Source organism: Chlamydotis macqueenii, chromosome 18, assembly GCF_036417535.1.
Source record: "Chlamydotis macqueenii isolate bChlMac1 chromosome 18, bChlMac1.mat, whole genome shotgun sequence".
NCBI classification, from domain to species: Eukaryota; Metazoa; Chordata; class Aves; order Otidiformes; family Otididae; genus Chlamydotis; species Chlamydotis macqueenii.
Genome location: NC_141573.1, coordinates 4273514 through 4296577, shown reverse-complemented (window position 1 = coordinate 4296577; position 23064 = coordinate 4273514). Strand labels below are relative to the sequence as shown.

Genomic DNA, 23064 nt, shown 5'->3' with positions numbered 1-23064 from the left:
CTGTATTTTTATATTTCAAGGGTTGTTACGTACGCGGCACGCTCAGGTCCGGTGCTAAGCGCCACGTCCGGCACAGAAGCAGGGACACAGCTGTCGAGCTGGATCAGGCCGGCGTACCGCAGCCCCTCACCCTCGCACACAGACGGGCGCACGGCACCACCGCCAGCAAACCGGACAGCCCGCTGGCTTCGCCAGCGCCGCGGGGGCTGCCCGCACCTACGGCAAACTTTCGGCAAAGCCCCGGCAGGGCCCGACCAGCGCGTCCATGCCCGCCCCCCCGGCTCCTCTCTCTGCGGGCCGGGGGTGACCGGCCTGCAGGCGCCGAGGCCTCCCCCCGGCGCTCGCCGGCTCGGGCGCCCCCGCACCCCGGGCCAGCCGTGCCCGCCCTCCCCCGCCGCGGCCGGGGGCACTGCCGCTGCCCCTGCCCCCCTTCCCCAACCCGCCCCAGGCCCAGCGGGCAGGCTCAGCCCGGGCCGCCCCTCGCTTACCCCGGGCCTCGGCGAGAGCAGCGCCAGCAGCGCGCCCAGGCTGAGGAGGAAGCGGCGGAGCGGCTCCATGGCTGCTGCCACCCGCGGGGGCTCCGCCAGCGCCCGGCCGGCTCCCCCCGCGCGGCGCTGGCTACCGGGCGCAGCGCGTCCGGCGGGGCGGGGCCGCCCGGCCCGGGCCACCGACGTCAGCCGGGCCGCGCACAGGTACGGCCCGGGCCGCCGCCGGGCCCGCCCTCAGCGGCCGGTTCGGCGGGGCCGCCGCGGGGGCCGTGCGGGGCCAGCGACGCCCCGTGGCTCCGTTCCGCTAGCGGAGCCGCCCCGTCTGCGCTGAGCCGCGGCGCAACGGCAGCCGGCCCGGGGCGGGGGGCTCGGCCTAGAGCCCTTGGCATTTTAACGGCGGGGTGCGATGGCAGGTAGCTGGCTGCTGGGTTTTGGGTTTTTTTTTCTGTTAAACACCTTGTGGGTAAATTCAGGCTTAACGAATAGCCTCCCTCCGCCAGCACTGCCCTGCCCGGTATAATTTCCCTATTGATTTTTTTCACCTTCAAAGCAGATCTGGCCTAATTTATTTGGCATAGCTCCTGTTTTGACGAGGTCACTGTTGACCCTACTGTGCCTTGCAATGCCTTAAATAAATGCAAAAAACCAAATAACATGCCTCTTTGAACAACAACAACAACAAAAAAAAAAACCAAGTCCAAGCTCCTCTGAACAGAAAAAGTGAACATACAAAAAAAAATATTGAATCAAAGGAAAGAAGCTTTGGAAAGAAGAGAGTAAATTTACACTGGCAGAGGCCTAGCTTTCAGACACCTATTTATATAACAAAGCCGCTTTGTCCTTGCTACATATTGTTTGCTTTCTAATACTGATATCCTTAATGGAGCTGCAGAGCACACCGAGTGCTAAGTACGCAACATGCACGTAACAGATGAGCTCTGGCAGCTCTCTCTTTTAATAAGCATGCCTTTGATTATATGGGCAGGAAACATAATTATGATCTAACTTGCAAGTCTGAATACATAAAAACATCAAGGAGCTGCAAACCACACTGAGACTTCAGCTCTCCAGTACTGACAGATAGGTTTCTTTTTGTGGTCTTGGATTTTAAGGCGTTTGCACCATTTGAGAACAAGCAGGCCATCTAACACACCGCTTTGCGCGTGCCACGGCCACAGCATGCACAAGGAACCCGCCCAGACCTCCACCACAGATACAGTACTCGTAACCGCACGACACCAGTTAAAGCAGGCAGCTGTGCCTGTGTAAAAAGCACCCGTGATGTTGTGTAAGAAGCAGGGCCTCTCCTGGGAATACAGCAGTTATTGTTTTTGCCCAGCTGCCCCCAGGCAGCTCCCGGCTCTGGGCACAGGTACGAGATGGCCGCGCTCCCCTTCCCGCCGGCGTCCAACTTCCCCATCAGGGAGGAACCGCTCGGGTTGAGCGCATAGCTACCACCCATCCTTGGGTCTGAAAACTGGCCGGCAAGCATTTAGGTATCGTTACCTCTTCCCATACAACCTCATCAGCTTTAAGCTGAACCCATGCTACATTAAGAGAGGAATTCTTCAGTCACACAAACACTGCACATGCCACTACCAAACTGCAGTTATTTAACACAAGTGCCTCCCAACAGCCTCACGGGAGGTAGGATAAACGTCAAAACCTGGGGCTGGGGCGGCAGGAGGCCAGCCGTGGCAGGAAGATGAACGTTACCGTGCGCCCTCCGCTCCTCAGGAACCGAGGGAGGCGGGCAGCTCCAAGGTCCCAGCAGGGCCTAGCCTTTTGTATTTTTAACGTTAAGACCCATTTCTTAACAAAGTGCTAGTGCAAACTATTAAAGAGAAGAACACTGTTCTTTCTGAACAGGCGAATAAAGCTACCCAAAGGCGCCGGGGGAGCGCGGCCCAACCAGCTCGCTCAGGGCCTCACCTCCTCCGGCCCGGCGCCGTGCCAGCGCTTCCCGCCTCAGCCGCCGCGGGCGCAGCTCCGCCCACCTCCCGCGCGCAGCCGCACCTGGGCCAGCACGTGCCCCCCGCGCTTGAATCCTATTGGGCGACACGAAGAGGGGGCGGGGCGGCAGCCGCTCTATAAAGGGCAGCGGGGGAGAGGCTTGCCCTTTTCGGTGGGCGCGGCGGAGGGTGAGCAGCGCAGGCAGCGGGCTGTGGGGGGCGGGCGGGCCGGCCGGGCCGCGGTGATGTCCTTTGGCACGTGTTAGACTGCTGACATGCATGAAGCAAACCGACTGCTGAGCGGCCAGGCTGCCGCCTGCCGCACGGGGCGGCCCCGGTGCACCGCGTCTGTAACCTCCCCTTTTCCCTTTGTGTCTTGCAGGGCCTGTGAGAAAAGAGCCGAAGGTTTTGCTTAAGCCGTGTTGCGCTTCCGCCATTTTGTAACCTTAATAGCCTGAGCTATGGTATGAAAGGTATATAACCGTTTTTGGCAGCATATTAGTTTCGTTTATGGGTAGATAACTGAGGGATTTTGTTTACTAAAAATTAGAGAAATGGCACTGAAACGTGGATGTGGTCAAGTAGATTGTGAGCTCCACTGATAAACAAGGAGACAGACAAGTCGGGTGATCGGGGAAGGATATAAATATTCTAACTCTGAACTAAGAGGTGTGCCTCTCTCGTTAGACACACCCGACTCAGCTGACTCGCATATAAAAGATACTTTGCTCTGCCGACTTTGTCCTCTGCTGATTATTCACGGTGACTGATTGTTTCTCACGATCTCGGGGCTCGGCCGGGAGAGGCGTCTTGGCCTTCATCAGGCCGGGCGATTGCCCTGGAGGGGGCGGCCCCGCCGCTTATTTGGTGGCGGCTTCCGTTGTTTGGTCTGAAAGGGGGAACCGTGGGTGATCCCCGGTCGGGGGGCTTGCGGAGCAAAGAGGGGAAGTATGGAAATTGAATCGAGTGACGCGTGGCAGCCAACCATTTCTGTGCGCGGGACCCGGTTAAGAACACTGACTGTTGAGTAAAACTGGGGCGGCTGGGAAAGCGGGGCTGAGACGCAGAGCTGTCTGCGAAGCGAGTGTGGAGTCCTCCTAACCGCGATTCCGTCCCTCCGCGAGATCGGCCGGTGAAGGGGTGAAGCAGAAGAATTTTTGTTTGAATGGTGCCCAGCAGGAATATGGGGAATGAGGTCTGGATGAGAAAGGGGGAGGGGGACCAAGGACTCATCTCCGACAGTCCTTTGGGGATGGTGCTCAGGCATTGGGGGTGAGAGGGAATGTCCTGCACCCGGAAGCTGTTCTTAAATCATGAGACAAGATCTTACGTAGAACAGCATATACTGGGTTGCTGCCACCTCACTGGTATATGTCTGGGTACGTTTGTTGTGAAGTAACTCCTGGTTGTGTAATGGGTGGTCAACAGGGCAGGGAAATTTTAAAAAGAGCCTGTTAGGATGTATCCTGGCACATGGAAAAGATATTGGGAGTCCACTGGGAGGGAACATAAATAAAAAAAAAACCTTTAATCAAATATTGTAATCAGTGGTGGCCATTATATAAATTGGATGATAAGAAAAAATGGCTGAATCATGGAAGTTTGAATTATAATACTTTATTGCAAATTGATGCTATTTCTTAGAAGAAATAAGTGAGATGAGGTGGTATATGTTGATATGTTTCTCACTTGAAGAAATCATCCTGAGTGGCAAAAGGAATGTAGTATAAATTTGGCCCCTCAGGATCCCCCTTGTTTTGGCATTAGAATCCACTGGGAATTGCCAAAAGATTGGAATTAATTGGAATTAATTAAAAAACAAGACCCAGACTGGAAAGATGATTAGTCACTGCATCTAACATTATGTCTGAAACTGAAAAAGTTAATTCTGAAAACCAAATCCAGCCTGGGTATTAGTGCAATTGTAGAATGAGGACTCCTTAATGCCTGCCTGGGATGAACCCTTCCAGGTACTTCTAACCACAGAGACTGCTGTCAGAGTGAAGGAAAAAAGGGTGGACACGTGCCTCTTGGATTAAAGGACCAGTGGAGACCCCACCTAAGGATTGGACTGTTATTCAGATGGAGGGGGATACCAGGATCAAGCCAAAGAAACATTAGTTCAGAACATTATTAAGGCCCTAAAGAATGCAACAATAACAAGAACTCGGGGAAAGACCCAAACCCAAATATATGGGGGAATTAGAAGGGAGCTGCAGAAACCATTGAATTAGTTTAAGTCCCCTCTAAATTCTTAGCTGGAATCACACCATTACTTCAGTAGAAAATCAGAAACCATTGGTGAGGAGTGTGTAAGATGAACGGGGGCTACATTTGACAAATGGGTAGGGGAAATGCTGTGTAAAAGAATTCTAGAAGTTAATGAGTCTACAGAGACGCGGTGGCCCGGAGAACCCAGTGAATACTGGTCTCAGGGAAAATCCAGGGAACTGTACCAACTCCAGTGAACAGACTTGTTTAATTGCTCAGGGATCAATGCATTTCAGGGAATATCAAGATAATAAAAAATTGGGGAGAATCTGGGAAACATTTCAAGAAATTGGGAACCACTGGACAGGCTGTATTTGATTTGTGGGAAAAATGCCTACTTTAAGTTACTCCAACTTGGGGTATGAAAGTTATGAAAGGTATACCACCATTTTTGGCAGTATATTAGTTTTGTTTAGTAAAAATTACACAATTGCCAGTGAAATGTGGATGCGGTCAAGTAGATTGTGAGCTCCACCAATAAAAAAGGAGACAGACAAGTTTGGTGATCAGGGGAAGGATATAAATATTGTAACTCTGAACTGAGAGGTGTGCCTCTCTTGTTAGATGCACCTGACTCAGCTGACTCGCAAATAAAAGATAATTTGCTTTGGTGACTTTGTCCTCTGCAAATTATTCATTGGGAGCGATTGTTTCTCACACCTCTGTGTCTTGCAGGGCCTGTGTGGTGACCAGCGGTAAGCAGCCTGGCAAATAAAGCTGTGTGCCCCTCGCAAGAGTGTCCAACCATTCCCCGCACTGCCTTTGACCCAGCGGGGTGCCCTGCCTGTGGTGCCGCTGGCCAAGCTGCAGTGCTAGAGCAAAGCGCTTGTTCATAACTGGGGCTGCTCGGCCTGACCCGAGTGGCTCCTTTAAAAGCAAGTGACAGCTCATCTTGGCCTGCCCTCCCCAGCACCGGGCAGCAGACATTCTGCCACCACACAAAATGGCGATGCTGTGCTCTGGTACACTGCCAGCCTTCCCGGAATGGGAGAGGGTAATACCAGGGTGACAGGGGACTCGTGCTCTATCAGTTGATTCAACATGAATTTAACCCACCATAGCGTTTTTCTAGAAGTAGTTAAGGGTTCAGTTTGTAAAGGGATCTTGGAACACGTAGCAGAAGTTGTGGGATTCCTGCCTAGCTCTTGCAAGAGTAAAGCACCTGGGCAAAGGTGAGCTAGCTCTTAAGCAGAAAAAAAAAAAAAAAAAAAAAAAATCTGATGTTGAGAGAGCTTTATCCACACAGCAAAAGAGAACTTGAAACAAAATCAGAATTGGGTGATTTAAGCTGTAGCTATTTAAAGGGCTTCCATCATAGCTGCATTTCTAATCAAGTTTTAGAAACTACTTGCAGAAATAAATTAATGAATTTTAACTGAATAATTGTTTGACAGGGGATAAATTTATTTAATAAAACAAAGCAAGCAGATCGTAGTTACCCACAGTTTATGAAGTGCAATATGACAATCTTGTGTAATAAGTCTAAATCTGTTTACACATTAGTGCATCTAGTCCTTTGACTTTAGTTATTGCACATAGAAATTAAATCATATAAAAGACCTGCGTACGAGACATGCAGACTTCATGAAAGGCAAATAACGCCTATGTAATCAGAGCAAACCCCAGAATATACACAGCCTGGAATGGTCAAGGAGGAGTTCAGGTAACAAATATAACCTACTAATATTTCAATTAAAGGTAACCAAAATAGGTGTTCAAATATAGAATTAATTTTAAATATATTAAATGCTAGTTTTCTTTTATGTTTCAGGCAAGGTGCTGTTTAAAAAACCTTCAATATAATAGCTTCATTTAGAGATGGTAAATCATCAAGTTACACATGGAAATTTTGATTTACATCAAATGTGACAACACAACATACAAAAAAGTTCTTAAAAAATTACTTCTAAAAAAAAGCAAATCATGTTATAAAAGGAGAGCCAAAACTCACCTTCTTTGTAAACTAAAACATTTTCTGACATCCATGAATAGTTGGCAACACTGAGTATCAGAGAAATACTACATGTGTTAAATAGTGGATATGTAGTGTTCAAACCTTGAATTTACTGCATTCATTTATAGTCTTGAATCATCATACCAGATAGAAATTAAAGGCAGTTCTCCCTCCCCCCTTAGTTTTGGCCATTAATTAGCAGAAACAGTCTTTACTTACATGGCAATCAGCTTGAATAACTGCAATGCTTGAATTCCTATTCCACAAAGTCAAAAAAAACAATGCATGGGGGTCAAAATCTTTCAGTCACAGCTGTTTTCACAAACATCAAGGGATTTGATGCCTGGAGTTGCACCGCTGTAACGGGAGAATTTGGTCCCATGCTTTGCGTGTAAACACAGTGCAATGGAAGAGACTCACAGCAACAAACTCTGCTATAAGAAAAAACTTGGTTGTAGCAAGAGGCTCTGTACACAGTAGGGTAACTAAGTACTTCTGGTAATGTGCAGTACTGACGGTTTATGCGTGTGCTCATGTCTTTATAAACATTCAGAATTAATCATGAACCAAGGTGATTGTACCTCACTATAAGGCGGCTTGCTGTGGTTTGGTCTCATGGCTTTACCAACTTTTTTCTCATTTACAAAAATCTGACAGTCCCACCTTTGCTGATAGTTGTGTGTTTTATGGCTACTTGCTTCCCCAAAAAAAAAGCACAAGTTCTGTATGAAAAAAGTAATATGTATATACCACATTGAATCACAATATTACCTATACATCCAATTTACATTCTTTAATCCTGAAAGCATTTCATATTTTGATTGCTTGACACAAGCTATTGACTGCAGAAGTGAAAGAACATAAAACAGTTCATTCTACACCTCCAACTGCCTGAGAAAGAAAAATATTCTTCCAGTTTTATAAATTCGTTCCTTATTTAGGATTTTTTCCATTTGGCATGCAGTTCCTTTGCTGCCAAACAACCTTTCAATGCTTTAATGCACATTAACATAGCATGAAAACGTAAGCTGAACAAAAGGTGTGTCAACAAGCTCCTTGATCTATTACAGTTAGGTTCCTCCTCCCTCCCCCAAAGAACAGGTCATCTTAGCCTCCGAGTCAGAATTCTGATGGCAGCCAGTACAAAAATAAATCAACTGCTTAATGGAATGAAACTTCATGTAGCTGAAGTACACAGGAACAATAACCAGGCAAGTGAGCACAAAGGTATGGTTATAGGCAGTCCTTGGGAGGGGGGGAAAGTGGCACAAGTTAAGGATGAGAACTACAGCACAGTTTATAAAACCATGAGAATAACTTTTATAATACTGTAAACTGCAAGAGTCTTCACATGTCATGGTTGATCAGGGGCCTCTGTGATCGGATCTTTAGGAGGGCATGTGGAGGAGCGGGGATCCATGGCTGAGTGCATTAAAGGAATATAAACATCATCCATGTTTGGCATGACAAAGATTTTCTGTGAAAAAGATGCAATTAAATCAAGTTACATTTCATATGCCAATTGAAACCTTAGTTTTGATTTGTTTAGTTAAAAAATGCCACAAATTTTCCAGGTAAAAGGTTCTGGAGTTCAGCATTATTTGAGTCAATGCTCGTACTGAAGCCCTGCCGTGTCCATTAACTCGAGCCATTTTGTTGTGTTACAGTTGTAAATTGAGCTTAGAAATACGAAGATCTCTGCACTTTCTATTAAATTGAAATAACACTACAGGAAACATACCAACCTAACTCTGCTGCTTTCTCAGCTCTTACCCATATACTTTCAAACTGTACTTTTAATGAAATGAGCGGGTTTGATCTCTGGTTGATTGTACAGGTCAGAGTTCAGAATGAATCTGGTCAGTACACTTTGCATATCCTACAAGTATTTGCAAATTTGGAGGTTTTTTCCTATTTTGCACTACGGTCAATGTGATTTCTAAAAATTATTTTATTTTAAAAGGAAGGAGTAACAGGACACTTGAGTGCCTCATCACTTCTTAATTTTAGACAACAGTGGCTCTCTATCATCTAAGAACAGCTAAGATCATGCTTTTACTTAAGTACTACAAATTCTGACATGGCACCTTATTTCAAAGAAATGGCATTTTTGGCTCTAAAAATCTTTCTGACAAATGCTAAAACAGATTCCCAGATTCATTTCTTGAATGAAATAGGGGACATGGAAAAATTAAAAAACCCACCCTTCTAATAGACCAAAGCTATCATTAATGAAATAAAAATGTAGAGGAAACACACCTGAAACTCTTGTTCTAGTTTCCTCTCTATCCAGTCAGTTACATGAACCAGAGTCACTTCTCTCTCACCAAGTTTCGGCCGAGCTTTTAACTCCAGGTGGGGAGGTCTTCGAAAGCCATACCTTAGGAGAGTACACAGAAGAGGTTCTGTTACAAACACTCCAACAAAGCATATATTTAAATGTGTTAGCTGTCAGTTTTCTCTTAATAGCAGTTCCTACCTCATTTACAATAGTTTGTATTGCACCTCTCCTAGAACTCATTTCAGCTACACTTTACCTTTTTTCTTAGTTGAGTCCCTCAGGTAGCACACACCTGAAACATTGCCCAGTTCGGCAGCGAGATCCTCTTACCATATTCTGTCAGTAGGTGGAGGTGGAATGTTAACTGCTAGTGTTCCTTTGCACTCTTGTACTTCAACTGTTAGCAGCAATGGAGTATTGGAGACCTCTTCAATTTTCTTCTTAATAAACTCAGTCTCTGTTGCTTTCTGGAAGTATTTTGATTTAGTAATTTTATCCACAATTCTCATGATCTTACTTGTCCGATGTCCTCCAACATACCTTTAGATAGAGAACAGAAAGAGTACATCAAGGTTATTTTCTTAAACCTATTGTTTGCTAAGACACCTACAGATTTCCTATTAAATCACTAGAGTTTTTGGTAAAAACATTCTAAACAGATAAACATTCACATGTCCAAGCAGTATCTACCAGAGCCAGCACACAGTGTCTGGCAGAAATTCTGTCCAGCCTGAACACTCCTCCTTCCCAGATGGCTTTGGAAGTGCAACATTTTTTAAAACTGCAAATATACTTACATCATTTACGCCAGCAAGCTGGCATGAGAAGTGACAACCTGTCTATTACCATTCTAACAAATCTGTGGAGACACAGATGCACTGAGACACATGCACATTATCAGCATAGAAGGCCCAACCATCACATCTAATCTATTTAACAGTGTGTGTCAAACAAGAAGGTGTTCATCTTAAGGTACTGCAGCATTTACAATGAGTATAAAGGTGGTGAAAAAGAAGAGGAAGGCAATTTTGGCAGTGGGTGGAATGATATTGCAAAAATGGTTAACTACGCCTGCACAAAGAGGCTACTTTGCCTGGTGATAGCATCAGACCGACGCCCAGCTTTTAAAACAAGTGCTTTAAGGACTGAATATGTCTTTTCTCACACCCATCCCATTTCAGAAATATACACTCCAGGAATAGCGTGTTTGATATTTTCATACACTATATTATACCTAATTGTTATGCAACTGAGATAGCCTTGCTAAGGAAATAACATTTTCCTATCCTGCAAAAAAGTCATGTTCATCCAGTCTTTTATAAAACTTTTTCCTTAGCATGAGATAAGACAAGAAACTCCTCAGCTGATATAAAAGGGGAAAATTAATTTCAACTTTAGGATTTTACACCAGCTGTAACTTTACCCAGACAAAGTAGTTACTCTCTCAACACATTTTATTGTGATAGTAATGCAGATTTTTGAAAGGTGTAAGGAAAAATCTCCCTCTTTGTCCTTAAGAGTTCTTTATATGATCTATATATATTTTTAAAGATATGAAATGCATCTATTGAAATAATTCCAACAATTCATCACATAGTTTTCAAAAGGTTTTAAGAGTAAAACTCCAAGGAAACTCCCTTGAACATTTTTAATATGTCACAGAGCCTTTTGGTATATTCACTGTAAAATCACTAAGATGTGTTCAGATACAGGAAACTGTGATTGTCTGAGACATTTCAGTGTTACTACAGATTTCTCATTGCATGGCATGATTTCAATTGGATGTAAAAGCAAAAAAAAAAAAAAAAAAAAATCAGAACAGAAGCCAAAACAAGGAATGACAAGGCAAAACCGATGTTAGGAAATTTTCTTTAAAATTCTTGCACAGCATCAGAGGGCAGTATTGCATAACTCAGACATTCAAAGCCCTTCAAGAGAGAAAAAAAAAAAAAAAAAAACAGGAGGGAAAAAAAAAAAAAAAAAGAAAAACCCGCAAAACCCTGAGCACGAAAGCTAGGCTTGAATAACAGCTGTTTTCTTAAAGTAAACAACACACTGGAAATAAGAGATCTTCAGGATCAGTATGGGTATAATACTGTATACAAACAAAGTACTTCAAGTTCACACACAAAATCCTGTTCTTGGCCCTGCTATCAGGCCCAAAGACTGAACTCTCTGTAATCTAATAGCAAAGGAATCAGGAGGATTCAAATGGAGCCGTGCAGCTCACTCTGCAGAAGTGCTGACCGGTGAACAATGCTCCCAGCACGGTAAAACACTCAGCAGAGCAGCTTCCTTTCAGTCTGTACTCCATGGCTTGATCGCTGCTCTTTGCTCCAGAAATGGGTGAGTTGTGTTTGCTTAATTGCTTGGATATACTCACAATCTGACATCCTGTGTGACACAATGAGCACTGTAGGACTGGAGCAAGGTATCAGTTACACTAGGTCTGGAAATGTGGCAGGGAGGACAGGATTAACAAACACCACGGAGACAACTCACCCTTCTGCTCCTGGAGTCACCTGCTTCTCTCCTGCCAATTCAGGAGCATCATCCTCTTCTGAAGACCCAGCGCTGGAGGATTCCTCATCACTGTCTGCGAGACAATACGCCCTTGGCCTGAAACTGAAGCAATGCAATTTCCAGGTCAAATGTAATATTCTTACATAGCTATTAATCACGTACAGCTTTGGCTGACATTACATGTATTTCTACTGGAAATACTGAAACGTCCTCTCCTCTTTTTTATAAACTCTGTCTAGAAGAACAAAACGAAACCACTCCGAAGCCAGTCGCTATTAGAACCCCCTTCAAAACAGGACATTTGTTCTCTCCAAGGAAATGTAATCCTGCATGAAAGGGGATAGCAAGGGAATGGCTATTCTACATATTTAAATCAAGTTTAGAGATTATTTGAAACACATTTGAAAGCATCTCTCTTGCTGCTCATGGCTTTCAGTGAAAGTTGAGCAGTATGTAGGCTGGACAGGAGGTTTTTTTGTTTGTTTTTAAAACTCTGACAAAGACATGCTTTTAAATTGAAAGGTGAGAACATGCAATTCTGAAAGCAAACATAGGACTCCAACTTAAAACTACCTCATCTACCAACTAAATCCCAGAATCCCTCCGAGATGTTAACTGAGGTGCTAGCATATGTACCTTATCTTCAGAGCACTTTTAACCAAAGACAATAAATTCTATTTTACCTACTCACACATGCAATTTTTGCTGCATAGATATATCTCCAGCAATGGTAATGTGCAAAGTGCAAGAGAATCAGATCTTTGTCTTCTGCTTCCAAAGGAAATGCACAATACCCACACTGGCAGAGTGGAGTTGTCTCAAACTGGCCATTCACCTTACTGCAGCTACAGCGTGTGTCATCACTTACCAATTTTGTACAGAAAAAAGCCAATTTTATTCACAGAAGTCATCTAACATAACCATAGGAAGCAATATCTCTTAGATATTTTGCAAAGATACTTCTGTCCCATACAAATTTAGGCTATAATCTCACTTCAGTATCTTTGCTGGAAATACTCCTTTCCCTACTATATTTGTAAGGAAATTGACCTTTGGGCTCATGAATTTTTAAGTTCTTCTGACACAGTGAACGATGTATACAGGATTTAAGGTTTTGGTTTTTCTGAAGAGAGTCCAAGACGAAATAAGGCAAAGAATGTCATGGGGAGAAGAGCGGAAAAAAGTAATAAAAATCAACCAAGTGCTCCTCTTAGGGTAAAAATATCACACAGTAGTAACTAATTCCTGGACTTCAACTACGGAAGAATTTATGTACACAATCACAGAAAAAAATTTCCAATCTATTAAACGGATTAAAATTAGGGAAGGATACACTTCAGTATTAACAGATCTCTACTAAACGCAAGAGCTTGAATTAGTTACACAACACAAGCTTCAAAAGCACATAGTTTTAGCCCTAGGGACTATACCCAGGACTGTAATATTCTACAGCTTGTTCAGAATACAGTTTAGAGCTGCATTTTCTTTCTTTTTTTGTGTGCGTGTTCTTGGAAATGCCTTTGAAGCATTTAATAACCTCGCACGGGGCATGGACTGAGGCTACTGTCTGCTACTCTGAACACAGAACTAACTGTTAGTTACTGCATGAAGTCCTAATGCAAAAGGACAGTTCAAATACAGCTCACAGCGCACAAGGCTCCTTCCTAACTGCCCATTTAAGAACTGGAGCAGTAATTCCATCACCCCTCTATGCTGAAGAGCTTGCCAGGTTCATGTCCCTGGCCCAAATCGCAATGCTGGAGCTGTTTCTCAGAGGCAAGTTCATGGTTTTAGGTCAGATTCAAACTAAACACTCTCTACCTGGGTGTGACCTCACTTCACTTCCCTGTGCATCTCATACCACCCAGTTCAAAGCATGCCCAGTGTATTTTCAAGGCTCTCAAAGGTGTCACTTTCTTAGAAGAAGGTGTTTTATTTGCCTAGGTAACGGGGCCCTCTGAAGTGCCTCCACAAGCATGCACTGACTGGCTACGACCACAAGATTTCCTCACATTAAACAAAGCAACAATAAATAAGCTTGAGTGAGATTTCAGGGGATCTCTGCACACAATGGACCATTTATATGACACAAACATTGGCAGAAAAACACTTCGGAGCTACCGTATTGTTCCTGAGCAGATTGCACAATATTTTATGAATTGCCATTTGTTGGTTTGTTTTTATAACATGGTGCAACGCAGCAAAAAGGACTGATGGGGTAAGAAATTGCGGTGGCTTCGGGTTAGCCTGCCAGCATTTGCCTAACCTCCGGTATGGTAGAACCTCCTACTGTATTAATTTTATAAAACTGGCAATTAAATCATTTTCCACCCTTTTTGAGAGCTGCATTTTCCTGAGTGCATGCATGACAGCATTATCAAACTCTATAACAGCACACTTCTATTTCAGACAGTAACGCAGCAGCGATAGAACGGCCTGCAACATCAAACCAGTTGTCTCGCTTTACACTGACAATACCCAAGCATGGTTAGAACTCAGTGCTGTTTCCCCACCCTCCGCTTTCTGCATGAGTAGATGCCTTCTTACACAAATCTGTGGTTATTGCATCTCAAGAGGCGGTTTGTTCCAGGCTCTTGAGGGACAGAAGTGTGCATAAGCAACCAACATGCATCACTTACAGATAATATGATTTGTGGCTGCAAGCACAGAATAGTTTGATTTGTCACAGCAACTGTCAACTGATAAATTAAAAAGCCAGTTAAATTAACACAATGGAAAGCATAGATGAGAATCAAACTGTTCTATACTTCTCCGAGTCTTTGTTTGTTTGTTTGTAATATCCATTGTCTTTAAGAAAAACAAAAACCAAACACCAAAGCTACAAAAAACCTCTCATTCAACCTGGAATACATTAGACTGCTCTTCATGTAAAGCTGGCGCGGTACCCGGCCCTGAGCACTGGAAACACGGCAGCCATGTGCAGGGAGCACACAGTTAACCGTTATACCTTCAAGTAATTGGTTGCTTAGCTACAGACATTTATATTTGTGTTGCTGGGGGCCTATTGCTCAGCTACAATCAAGCTCATTTTTAACTATGAAATCAATGCATTCACTAATTATTTCTGAAGCTGTTCTTGCACTGGATAGATATAAAAATACACCAAAAAAAATCCTGAAGGGATGGGGAAGAAAAGCAAGAGTTCGGTTTGTATAGACATTTCCTTTTCTATCCCCCACTTTTTTGGGTGGACAATTAAAGGGATTTTAAAAAAATCACACCTACCAATTATACTAATGTAAATTCAGAAATATTTATTTCAAGCACTGACAACAAGAATCTAGGTCGATTTTAAATCCTCTGAATTTCTACCAGTGTATGAGATCATTCAGCTATTAGTTTTTTCACATTTATTTTCTTGTCATGACTGCGCTGTAACGTAGTGCTGCTGTAAGTGTTACTTCAAAATATCTCAGAAAAAAAATGGTCAGGGCTATGACGTGAGTATACAAAGCACCTAGTATCTTACTTCTGGGAGACCACAACATTTTATTCATATCTAAACAAATGGCCAGATTTAGATAATATTTTCTTGATTTGCTGTCAGTGGTCGTACACTAAATCAGAGACCACCCACTGATCAGGGACTGCAGATTGCTTAAGCAGAAAGAGAACACAGTAAAAGAGAATCAACACTCCACAGCCAACAGGATGGATATTTGACAGGCGTCACTCACAAGGTTAATACAAATGGACAGACTGATGAAGTTCAAACAATATAATAAAAATGAGAGGAAAAGCACAAATACAAGTTAGGTAAATTACAGCATGTGTGTTTTCTAATTAGTTCATCTGTAAGGCATTTCACTTAGGCGTAACAGGTAAATAGAAATAGGAGATGAAGAAAACTGGAGACTAAAGTAGGGGTGTGATTATTCCCATGATGCAATAAAGCTACTGAAAAAGTCTTTACAGAACAATTACAGCCTACGTACCTTCCGCAGTTGTTTACTGTTACATGGTTTACACCTGTAGTAGCTGTACCACACTGTAGCAGCATGTTACATGTGTCTATCTCCATATCTGCATCTATCTCCAATATTCAAGTCTTACTGACTCCAAATCACGCATAAGGCAAACCTAAATTTTAGTCACAGAACATTGTAAAATCCTTCTAGAATATATATTTGAAATGATTGTACTACAAAAGCCTTTTATTAAGACAATTATCAATGGTGTAATCAAACACTAAAGTTGCCCAGAAAGGCTAAGTTCTACGCTCACATGTATGCAACCCCCCCAACTCCTTTCAATCTATTGCAGAGCCAGAGCTGCACATATGCAAGGAAAATTTCACTTCTTCACTATGAAAGCTCTTGCTTGCTTCTACCATTCTAAGACCTTACCCTTCTTTGCCGATCTCTCCAACTCTAAGCGCTTCACCCAGCGGCTCTTTACCAAGTTTGGTCAAGTTCATCTTGGTCTCTAGGGTCATCAGAAAAGACCCATTGTAGGACATGTCCAAATCAATCCAAAGTCCTAAAATTAACAACAATAAAAAGTCACTTTAAGAACAGTCACAATCACTTTTATTTTAATGTTAACCCCAAATTTTTTTTAAAAAGGTCTACACATCACACTTTTTCCAACGAGCAAAACTATTTATTTCTCAACCAACTATGTTATTAATTCACAAATAATTAAAAGCTTATCAAAGTAAGTTTTCTGCTCACATTAAGCTTATGGAACACAGTTGAATCTTGAGATATGAATGAAAGCCATGCTGAAAAACAAAGCAGCGAGTACAGCTAACGATCTAAAAAAAGAAGTGTGATTTATGCACACTTAAACTGCTTAAGAGGTCTGAATCAAGATAAAGAAAATAGAACACAATCAGGGATTCACTTCAAAAACTATTTACAGTGCTGCTCCAAGCCAAACAGAATGGGGACACTCCTTTGTACTACTTACGCTGTCCAAATGAAGCAAAACTTGAAATCCCAGAGCAATATTCCTTGTCACACACCACAACCTGCCGTCTCTTTTGCTTTTGACAATAGTGTATCGAAGAAGTATGAGAAGTTTCACTCAGTAACTCAGCTATAGGCATTCTTCTTATGACTCACAGCAAACAGGGTCATTACTTAGAACAATTCTAGACATTCAGTATTAAGCTAAATCCTATTGTCTAGGCAGACTATTTGCTTATTGCAATCACAAAAAGAATTGTGTTGGGAATAATTGCAAGATTAGGTTCTGCCTCTTAAGTGACACTCTACAGTCCCACCAATCAAAAAAAGCTGTAGGGTATTTGTGATCCAGAGATCAGAAGTCAGATGCACCTTCCTTTTCCAGACGTTGCAGCTGCACGGTATCTGGCACATCAACCACTAACGCATTCTACTTTTCTTTACTTATTTGGAAGCAATTAATACTAACTACTCTTTAGGTTTGATTGATCTAGAAAAGACACACTTTTTCAGTTAAAGAACAGCTGTTTTCTTTTCTGCAAAAACATATCAGAAGAATGGCGTTGTCCCCAGTTCTACCCATTTACACTAACAGAAACACACACAGGTCCCACAGACCAGGTCACTGACACACTGACATTACATGTTGGCAGCGGTGCTGAAGGCAAGCTGCTTCTTTACTAACCCAAATTATTCTTTTCAATCACACAATTTTTCTAATACTTATATAGACTTTTCCTTTTTACAGGAACAAAGTATCTGTAACATCATCAGAAACAAGAAAATAGCTACACAGACTTTTTGGATAACCCGTGAGTCAGCACACTTCAAAAGTCAGTGTTTTAACAATAAGTCAGATTAAGCAAAGGATGCCATTACTGAGAGGGAAAATCCCTTCTGGCCAGAAAACATTCATACACATTTTCCAGAGGGAAAAAGGGAGGTAGGGAAGGGAGAGGGGGTGAAGTATTGGGCAGATGGTACAATTTATTCAGAGCTATCTGGTTCCCTGGCCTTGACAGACGTTCAGTATATACTACAGCATATGCTGTCACCCAAATAGGACTGTATTAACAGAAACAAGATTTTTTTTTTTCCCCTAACATTGTCTGTTAATAAATTTAGTTACTTAAGAGGAGCCATACAATTTTAAAAAAATTTCCTCATAATGAAGCACTGGTAAAAAGGCATGGATGAAATAAAGCACATCACGATTACTAACTGCATTTCAAAGCCTCACTAAAGGCTACCTCAAATGACTGATTGTCTCAAGGACTTAAAAAAAAAAAAAAACAACCAAACAACCAAACAAAAACTTTAAAATGTTTGTTCTGGATACTGGCCTGAAGTTTTATTCCATGTGTGGTTTATTCATAGGTCAACTTACCAACAAATACATTTGTCCTTATGAAAACAAGCATTTCCAATTACGATCCCCTTATTTATCTATGTCCTTTTAAGTACAATAGCAAAACAATTCAGTCTAGTAATTATTCACTGCAAGCTTTTAAAAACCCAGACACTAAAAGTTCACATGTCATTCAACAATATGAAAGAAGTTAAAAGGATTACAAATTCTACCATAAATGTTTGCTTGTCACAGTTGAACTGAACAAGAAACTGAAGGAGTTAATTGTTCTCACTGCTGTTGTCAGCAATTAATTGAAGCCAAGCGTTCAGCAGTCTCCTAAATCCCATCTCATGACTCAGAACTACAGCCTTTAGTTACAACTAAAGTTATGAGAATAGAGAAAGGAATTTTTAAAATGTTTAAATCTAGGCAAAGGGAAAGACTCTGACAAGAATGCCAAAGCATAAGTTTGTTTCAAAAGAAAACAAGAAACCACTTGGCAAGCATCATACATGTAACGATTTTTAAAAGTTTTCACTTTCTTTTCTGTAACTTTATAAAATATCTACCAGTGGTGAAGCCACTTTGCTACAGGGATGACTAGACGATGTCCTAAGCCCTGTGGAGAACCCACTCTCCCATGCAGAAAGCATATGACGAGAAGCAGCAATATGTTTTAGTTCCCCAAATACTGACTGCACATGAGCTTATTCCATCTATTCCATTTTTATTTCTCTTAAAAGACAGTTTTAGTTGCTCATGACAACAAAACAATTTGCTCTTTTCAAACATGCTTTGTTTATAAAGCTCAGTGGAAAAGATACCTCCAAGAAGTTGAGAGCAAAGTACCGAGTGTGTTACAGAGAAGGCTTTTCCCCAGAGTTGCAAGTCTCAGGTGAGATAAGGGCAAACAAGCAGCGTTAGTTAACACGTTATGTATGCCCAAGAAAATTTTAATAATTCCCTAAAGTTTGTTTTGTTCACACTTTTACAGGGGAAAGGTTAGATCTTACTAATTTTCTCATGCTTTTAGTCACTGATTTGAGCGGCACAACATTTTTAATATTGGTGACGAAGTTTATTTATTTCCTCATAGACTTCATGCATCTGGTATTCTTGCAAGGATCTCATGGTAACTGTTCATCTGAGTTAGAGAAGAGCACTGTAGTAAGAGTGGCAGACAAATGAGACTTACATCAAAACTACAGTTAAATAAACCTCAAAAACACCAGGTCCAAAATACATAATATGAGCAAAGACAAAGCCTGAATTGCTTCTAAGCAGGAACTGGCTCATTATCTAATACCGTGCACAGCTGAATTCTATCACAAGTTCTCCATCCTGGGGAGAACAGTGAGCAGAATTAAGATCTTGAGGAGCTAAACCATCCTAGTGAATAGAAACCCTCCTAAAAACCACCGAGTTCAGCACTGCAAGAAAGAACATGGTACTTGTGCGTGTTCAATGCCCTCGTGCTCTGAGGAGATACGACATGACAGGCCATTCCTCACTTAGAAACACTGTGCACAGGAGACGTAGTGATGACTGATCCTCTGACAATATTCAGCTAGGTATCTGTTCAAACTTTGCTCTGTCCATGCTTGTTGTTATTGTTCTAAATATGCTGCTGAGACTGGCTGAAGTTTGGTTCATCACCAGCCTGTAATTTAGAGGCTCTTAACAAGTATTGTAAATTCATTAAATTCCTACTATCTCACTAACAGGTTACTGGGTTTAGCACCATCTAAAAATGATTTTTGCTATCTTCATCTAAGAGCTGAAAGACCAGTTGAAAGCAAAAGTAAGTTGTTTGCCATGCAATCCATAACTGCACCACAACAGGTCCTCCAAGGAAATATCTCCCTTTAGACCAATTAGAAACTTCTCCATCTTGAGTTAAATAATTCTCTTTCACTTCTCCAGCCCAGTGTAACAATATGCTAACTAAAAGGAGTGAATGTAGTGAGAGGAGGTAAGTTAAGAAACCCTTAATAAACTCAGAAGCAATTTAAAATTAAAAACTGCTCTGATTACATGTCTTAGAAGAAAGATGGCATCTACGTCTCGTCAGCATGTAGAACAAATACTTCTGCAGCTAAAAAACATCAACCCAAGTTTGTCTTTTTGTGAAACTACTTGAGTGACTAGAGTATCCTCAAAGATACTCCTGTATATGCAAGCCAGAAAGAATAGAAAAGAAAAAAAACCAGTTCTGATTCATAAAGCAGCAGTATGAAAGTCACTCAGCTTAAAAATATTCACATTTAATATTAAGGACACAAAATTATGCTGTATTTTGAAGTTTCTTTTCAAAGCAACACTGTATTCTTGTTTTCTGAGTTATTATAATTGTATTTTCTGAAACACTGACTTCAGAACAGGGTAACTTCTCTTGAAGAGAGCTAAATCTGTTTTCTGCTATGGTATGGAATCAGATTTGTCTTGAGGAGATGTACAGTGCTCTCTCTAGTCCATGACAGAGTATCAGAAACAGGTCCGCATCTCTGTTGCACGCAAATTTTAGTTTAGTTCAGTAATTATTTCCAATGGAAAGACATGATCATATTTCCATATCTATAGAATTATGTTTATACCAAGCATGATGCTACTATTACTCGAGATAGAGATCACTCAGTATCTCCTCAGAATAAGCTCTTATTAAATATACCTCCTCCAATTAAAACACTCAAGATAAAGAGATCACAATTCTGTTCTCCACAGGTACAAAGGCATGAACCTAGAAAAACCAGAAGAGGAAGCATGTTTTACCTCTGTGATCAACAGAAGGTTTGAAGGCTTGAAGGATCTTCGGCACTGCTATCCCCATGTCAAGCTCAGTTAGAGTTAGCTCATTCATGAAGTATGGCAGCTGAAATAACAATGTAAAAATCAAATCCACGTTATGGAACTAAATATCATTGCTTCCTGAAAGAAGAAAGGTCATTAAACTTACAGAATTGATTGAGCTGAAAAGCCACCAGTGAAAGAACACAAATACGATTACACAAATATCTTCACATTCTAAGACTTCTAGTTATCAGTTTCAAAATAATATTTTAGGGAGAGATTCAGCACCTGAACTTCGAATGTTTTTAAAACTATGCTGAAGTTGAGATGCTGACCTTAAACCACCTGCATGCTTACTCAAAGCATGTGAAAAGCTCAAGAACAAAGCGTAAATCGTATTTTACTGTGAATAAAAATCAAAGACTTCTTTGGATTTTAAATTCAGTCACATATTTTATAGTTGCAGTTATATCAACGCCTCAGCTATTTTTATCTTCAGCAAATTCTTTCATAGCACATTAGCTTTTAAATCTGTATCATAATTTTAGTATCACAGAGGCACAGAATCACTATGATTTGGGTATCTATTTACTGTATTTCTAATTCATAGAAATTCTATCTCCTGTGAACAGACAGTGGTTTAACCTGTCAAAAAGACATCCATCCACCATTCCCAGTCTTTCCACTTAAACAGTTTCCAACGAGATGTTTGGGTACCCTGCTGTCACAATTGTGGAAACAGCCAGGGCAGAATTAGGTTACTGCTTATTTCCCAAAGCACAAGCAACACTATCTCACAGCTGGTGCTGGCAGCTAAATTTCAGAGCTTTTGTCAGCAAGACTACATCTTCCTTTGCCTTTAGGAACAGGCAAACTCCTCCCCAAACATCAGGAGCTAAACAGCCCTGTGATTAACTGCTACTGTTCAGAAGTTACAAAATGCAAAGGGACAACCCAGAAGTCACTCAAAAGCATCACTCCTCCCTTCACCCTTTGATTTGATGCAGTTGATGCACAATTATATCCCATCACCCCACAGACAGCTCTGTCCCTGACTGTTACTCCCACTGACCTCTCCCGAGAGCAACGTATGTCTGAATTAATAGGAGCACATTAGAATTGTGGTTTCCTGATCTCCTCCATCTTAAAGGCAACATAGTATTTCCTCAAGCAGATTTCATAACTTATAAGCAATTCTATTTATCCCTAAAGTAAATACAATAATACTTCTGCTTTTTACATAAAAACTTCACAGACACGAATAGTTAATCCAGCTGTGGTTCACTTGAAACTGAAGCAGCAAAGTTAACATGTTGAAATCCTACTGTGAAAGGGATAGCAAAGCTGAATTGTAACTGCATCACATTTATTTACTTGTTTTTACATACAAGTGTGAAGTGTTTCTTCTACTGTTCTAAAACTCAAAGACTATGTGTTTGTTTTCCTCCCTAAGGAATGTGCAGTGCAGCTCTCCAGATTAGTTACCTTTATTTTGCTGAGTTTCATTTGAATCTTCTTTGACACTAGATCAGACCAATACTTTTCTCCCAAAAAATCCCAAAATATTCTTCCAAGCAAAGCATTCACCCAGGCCTCCTGTTCTTCTTCTTCAGTTTCGGCATGGGCATCTGGTAACTGAAAACACAGAGCTGGTTAGTCACCTCTATAAATTATATGAGGTAAGGTCAGAAAAGACCTCGTTTACACTGAGAAGTTCAGTGATATAGCCCGGGTCAGCCAGGAACACCAAATGCTCAGCACAGATAGCAGCTTTACAACCACATCAGCTGGCCTGACATAAGCTTGCTTGTCATCATCCTGACGTGCAGCAGAGTGAATGAGACCACATAGATATAGATTCACCTCTGGCACTGAAATGAGAAAGTTGTGTATAATTTAACCTCTGGCAGAAAAAGCAGATAAACCCAAAGCGGGCAGACTTAGAAATGTGTCTGTAGTAGAGGCACTCTCTCTTTCCAATAGGACCTACAAGAACAGCTACTCTTCTTTTGTTTTATCAAAAAAAAAAAAAAACAACAGGAAAGCGAGACTCAATCTTACATCCTTAAATCTAGTTCAGAAACATCACAAATAGATGATAAATAAATACAGTACAGGGAAACAAATTCTTCCTCCCAATGTTTGTATACAGGATTCAGGAAACCATATTGTTCCTTCTGCTGCATTAAAGGTTTTGTTTACAGTCCAAGAGGATTATGTCTTGGTCTCAAAACACTTGGGGATATATGTTCAGATGTCACATCACTGACTATAGACATGAAAGCAAAGGCAGCTGAAATAACTCTGGGTGTGTACATGCTGTCACATATTTCATTAAAACCAGGAGGTTTCCATGAAGGAAAGACAACACACTTAATGTCTCTCAACTGCCTGCAATGAAAGGAGAATGTGTCTTTCATTATTACATGCAGAAATCCTGAAACCAGCAGAAAAATAGTGCTTTCTAAGAGGAGCCAGGTAGCTGCTACAGTTCTGAACATCATTTATTGGCAACGATTACTCAGC

General features: G+C 41.7%; 2 protein-coding genes, 1 long non-coding RNA gene and 2 other non-coding genes across 7 annotated transcripts in view; 3 read left to right on the top strand and 2 right to left on the bottom strand.

The window, feature by feature from the left end:
- ERN1 (endoplasmic reticulum to nucleus signaling 1) overlaps positions 1-654 on the bottom strand; it is a 38190-nt gene extending 37536 nt beyond the window's left edge. For all 3 annotated transcript variants that reach the window (XM_086762023.1, XM_086762025.1, XM_086762026.1), the window contains exon 1: positions 489-654. In XM_086762023.1, the coding sequence (XP_086618149.1) occupies positions 489-557 (69 nt within the window). In that variant the 5' untranslated portion in view covers positions 558-654. The remainder of the gene's footprint in view (positions 1-488) is intronic.
- Positions 655-2654: 2000 nt separating this feature from the next.
- Positions 2655-3174, top strand: LOC147598456 (uncharacterized). The gene is made up of 2 exons (XR_015260532.1): positions 2655-2695; positions 2823-3174. It is a non-coding gene; the product is annotated as an uncharacterized LOC147598456 (long non-coding RNA).
- Positions 2680-2742, top strand: LOC147598457 (small nucleolar RNA SNORD104). The gene has a single exon (XR_015260582.1). It is a non-coding gene; the product is annotated as a small nucleolar RNA SNORD104 (small nucleolar RNA).
- A 2288-nt stretch (positions 3175-5462) lies between the features above and the next one.
- On the top strand, positions 5463-5599 carry LOC147598455 (small nucleolar RNA SNORA50). The gene has a single exon (XR_015260583.1). It is a non-coding gene; the product is annotated as a small nucleolar RNA SNORA50 (small nucleolar RNA).
- A 495-nt stretch (positions 5600-6094) lies between these two features.
- Positions 6095-23064, bottom strand: part of TEX2 (testis expressed 2) — a 55711-nt gene continuing 38741 nt past the window's right edge. The window contains exons 6-12 of the mRNA XM_086762120.1: positions 22024-22173; positions 20521-20620; positions 15837-15969; positions 11449-11571; positions 9277-9486; positions 8925-9045; positions 6095-8142 (exon numbers count right to left, since the gene is read on the bottom strand). Coding sequence (XP_086618246.1) covers positions 8020-8142; positions 8925-9045; positions 9277-9486; positions 11449-11571; positions 15837-15969; positions 20521-20620; positions 22024-22173 — 960 coding nt within the window. The 3' untranslated portion in view covers positions 6095-8019. The remainder of the gene's footprint in view (positions 8143-8924; positions 9046-9276; positions 9487-11448; positions 11572-15836; positions 15970-20520; positions 20621-22023; positions 22174-23064) is intronic.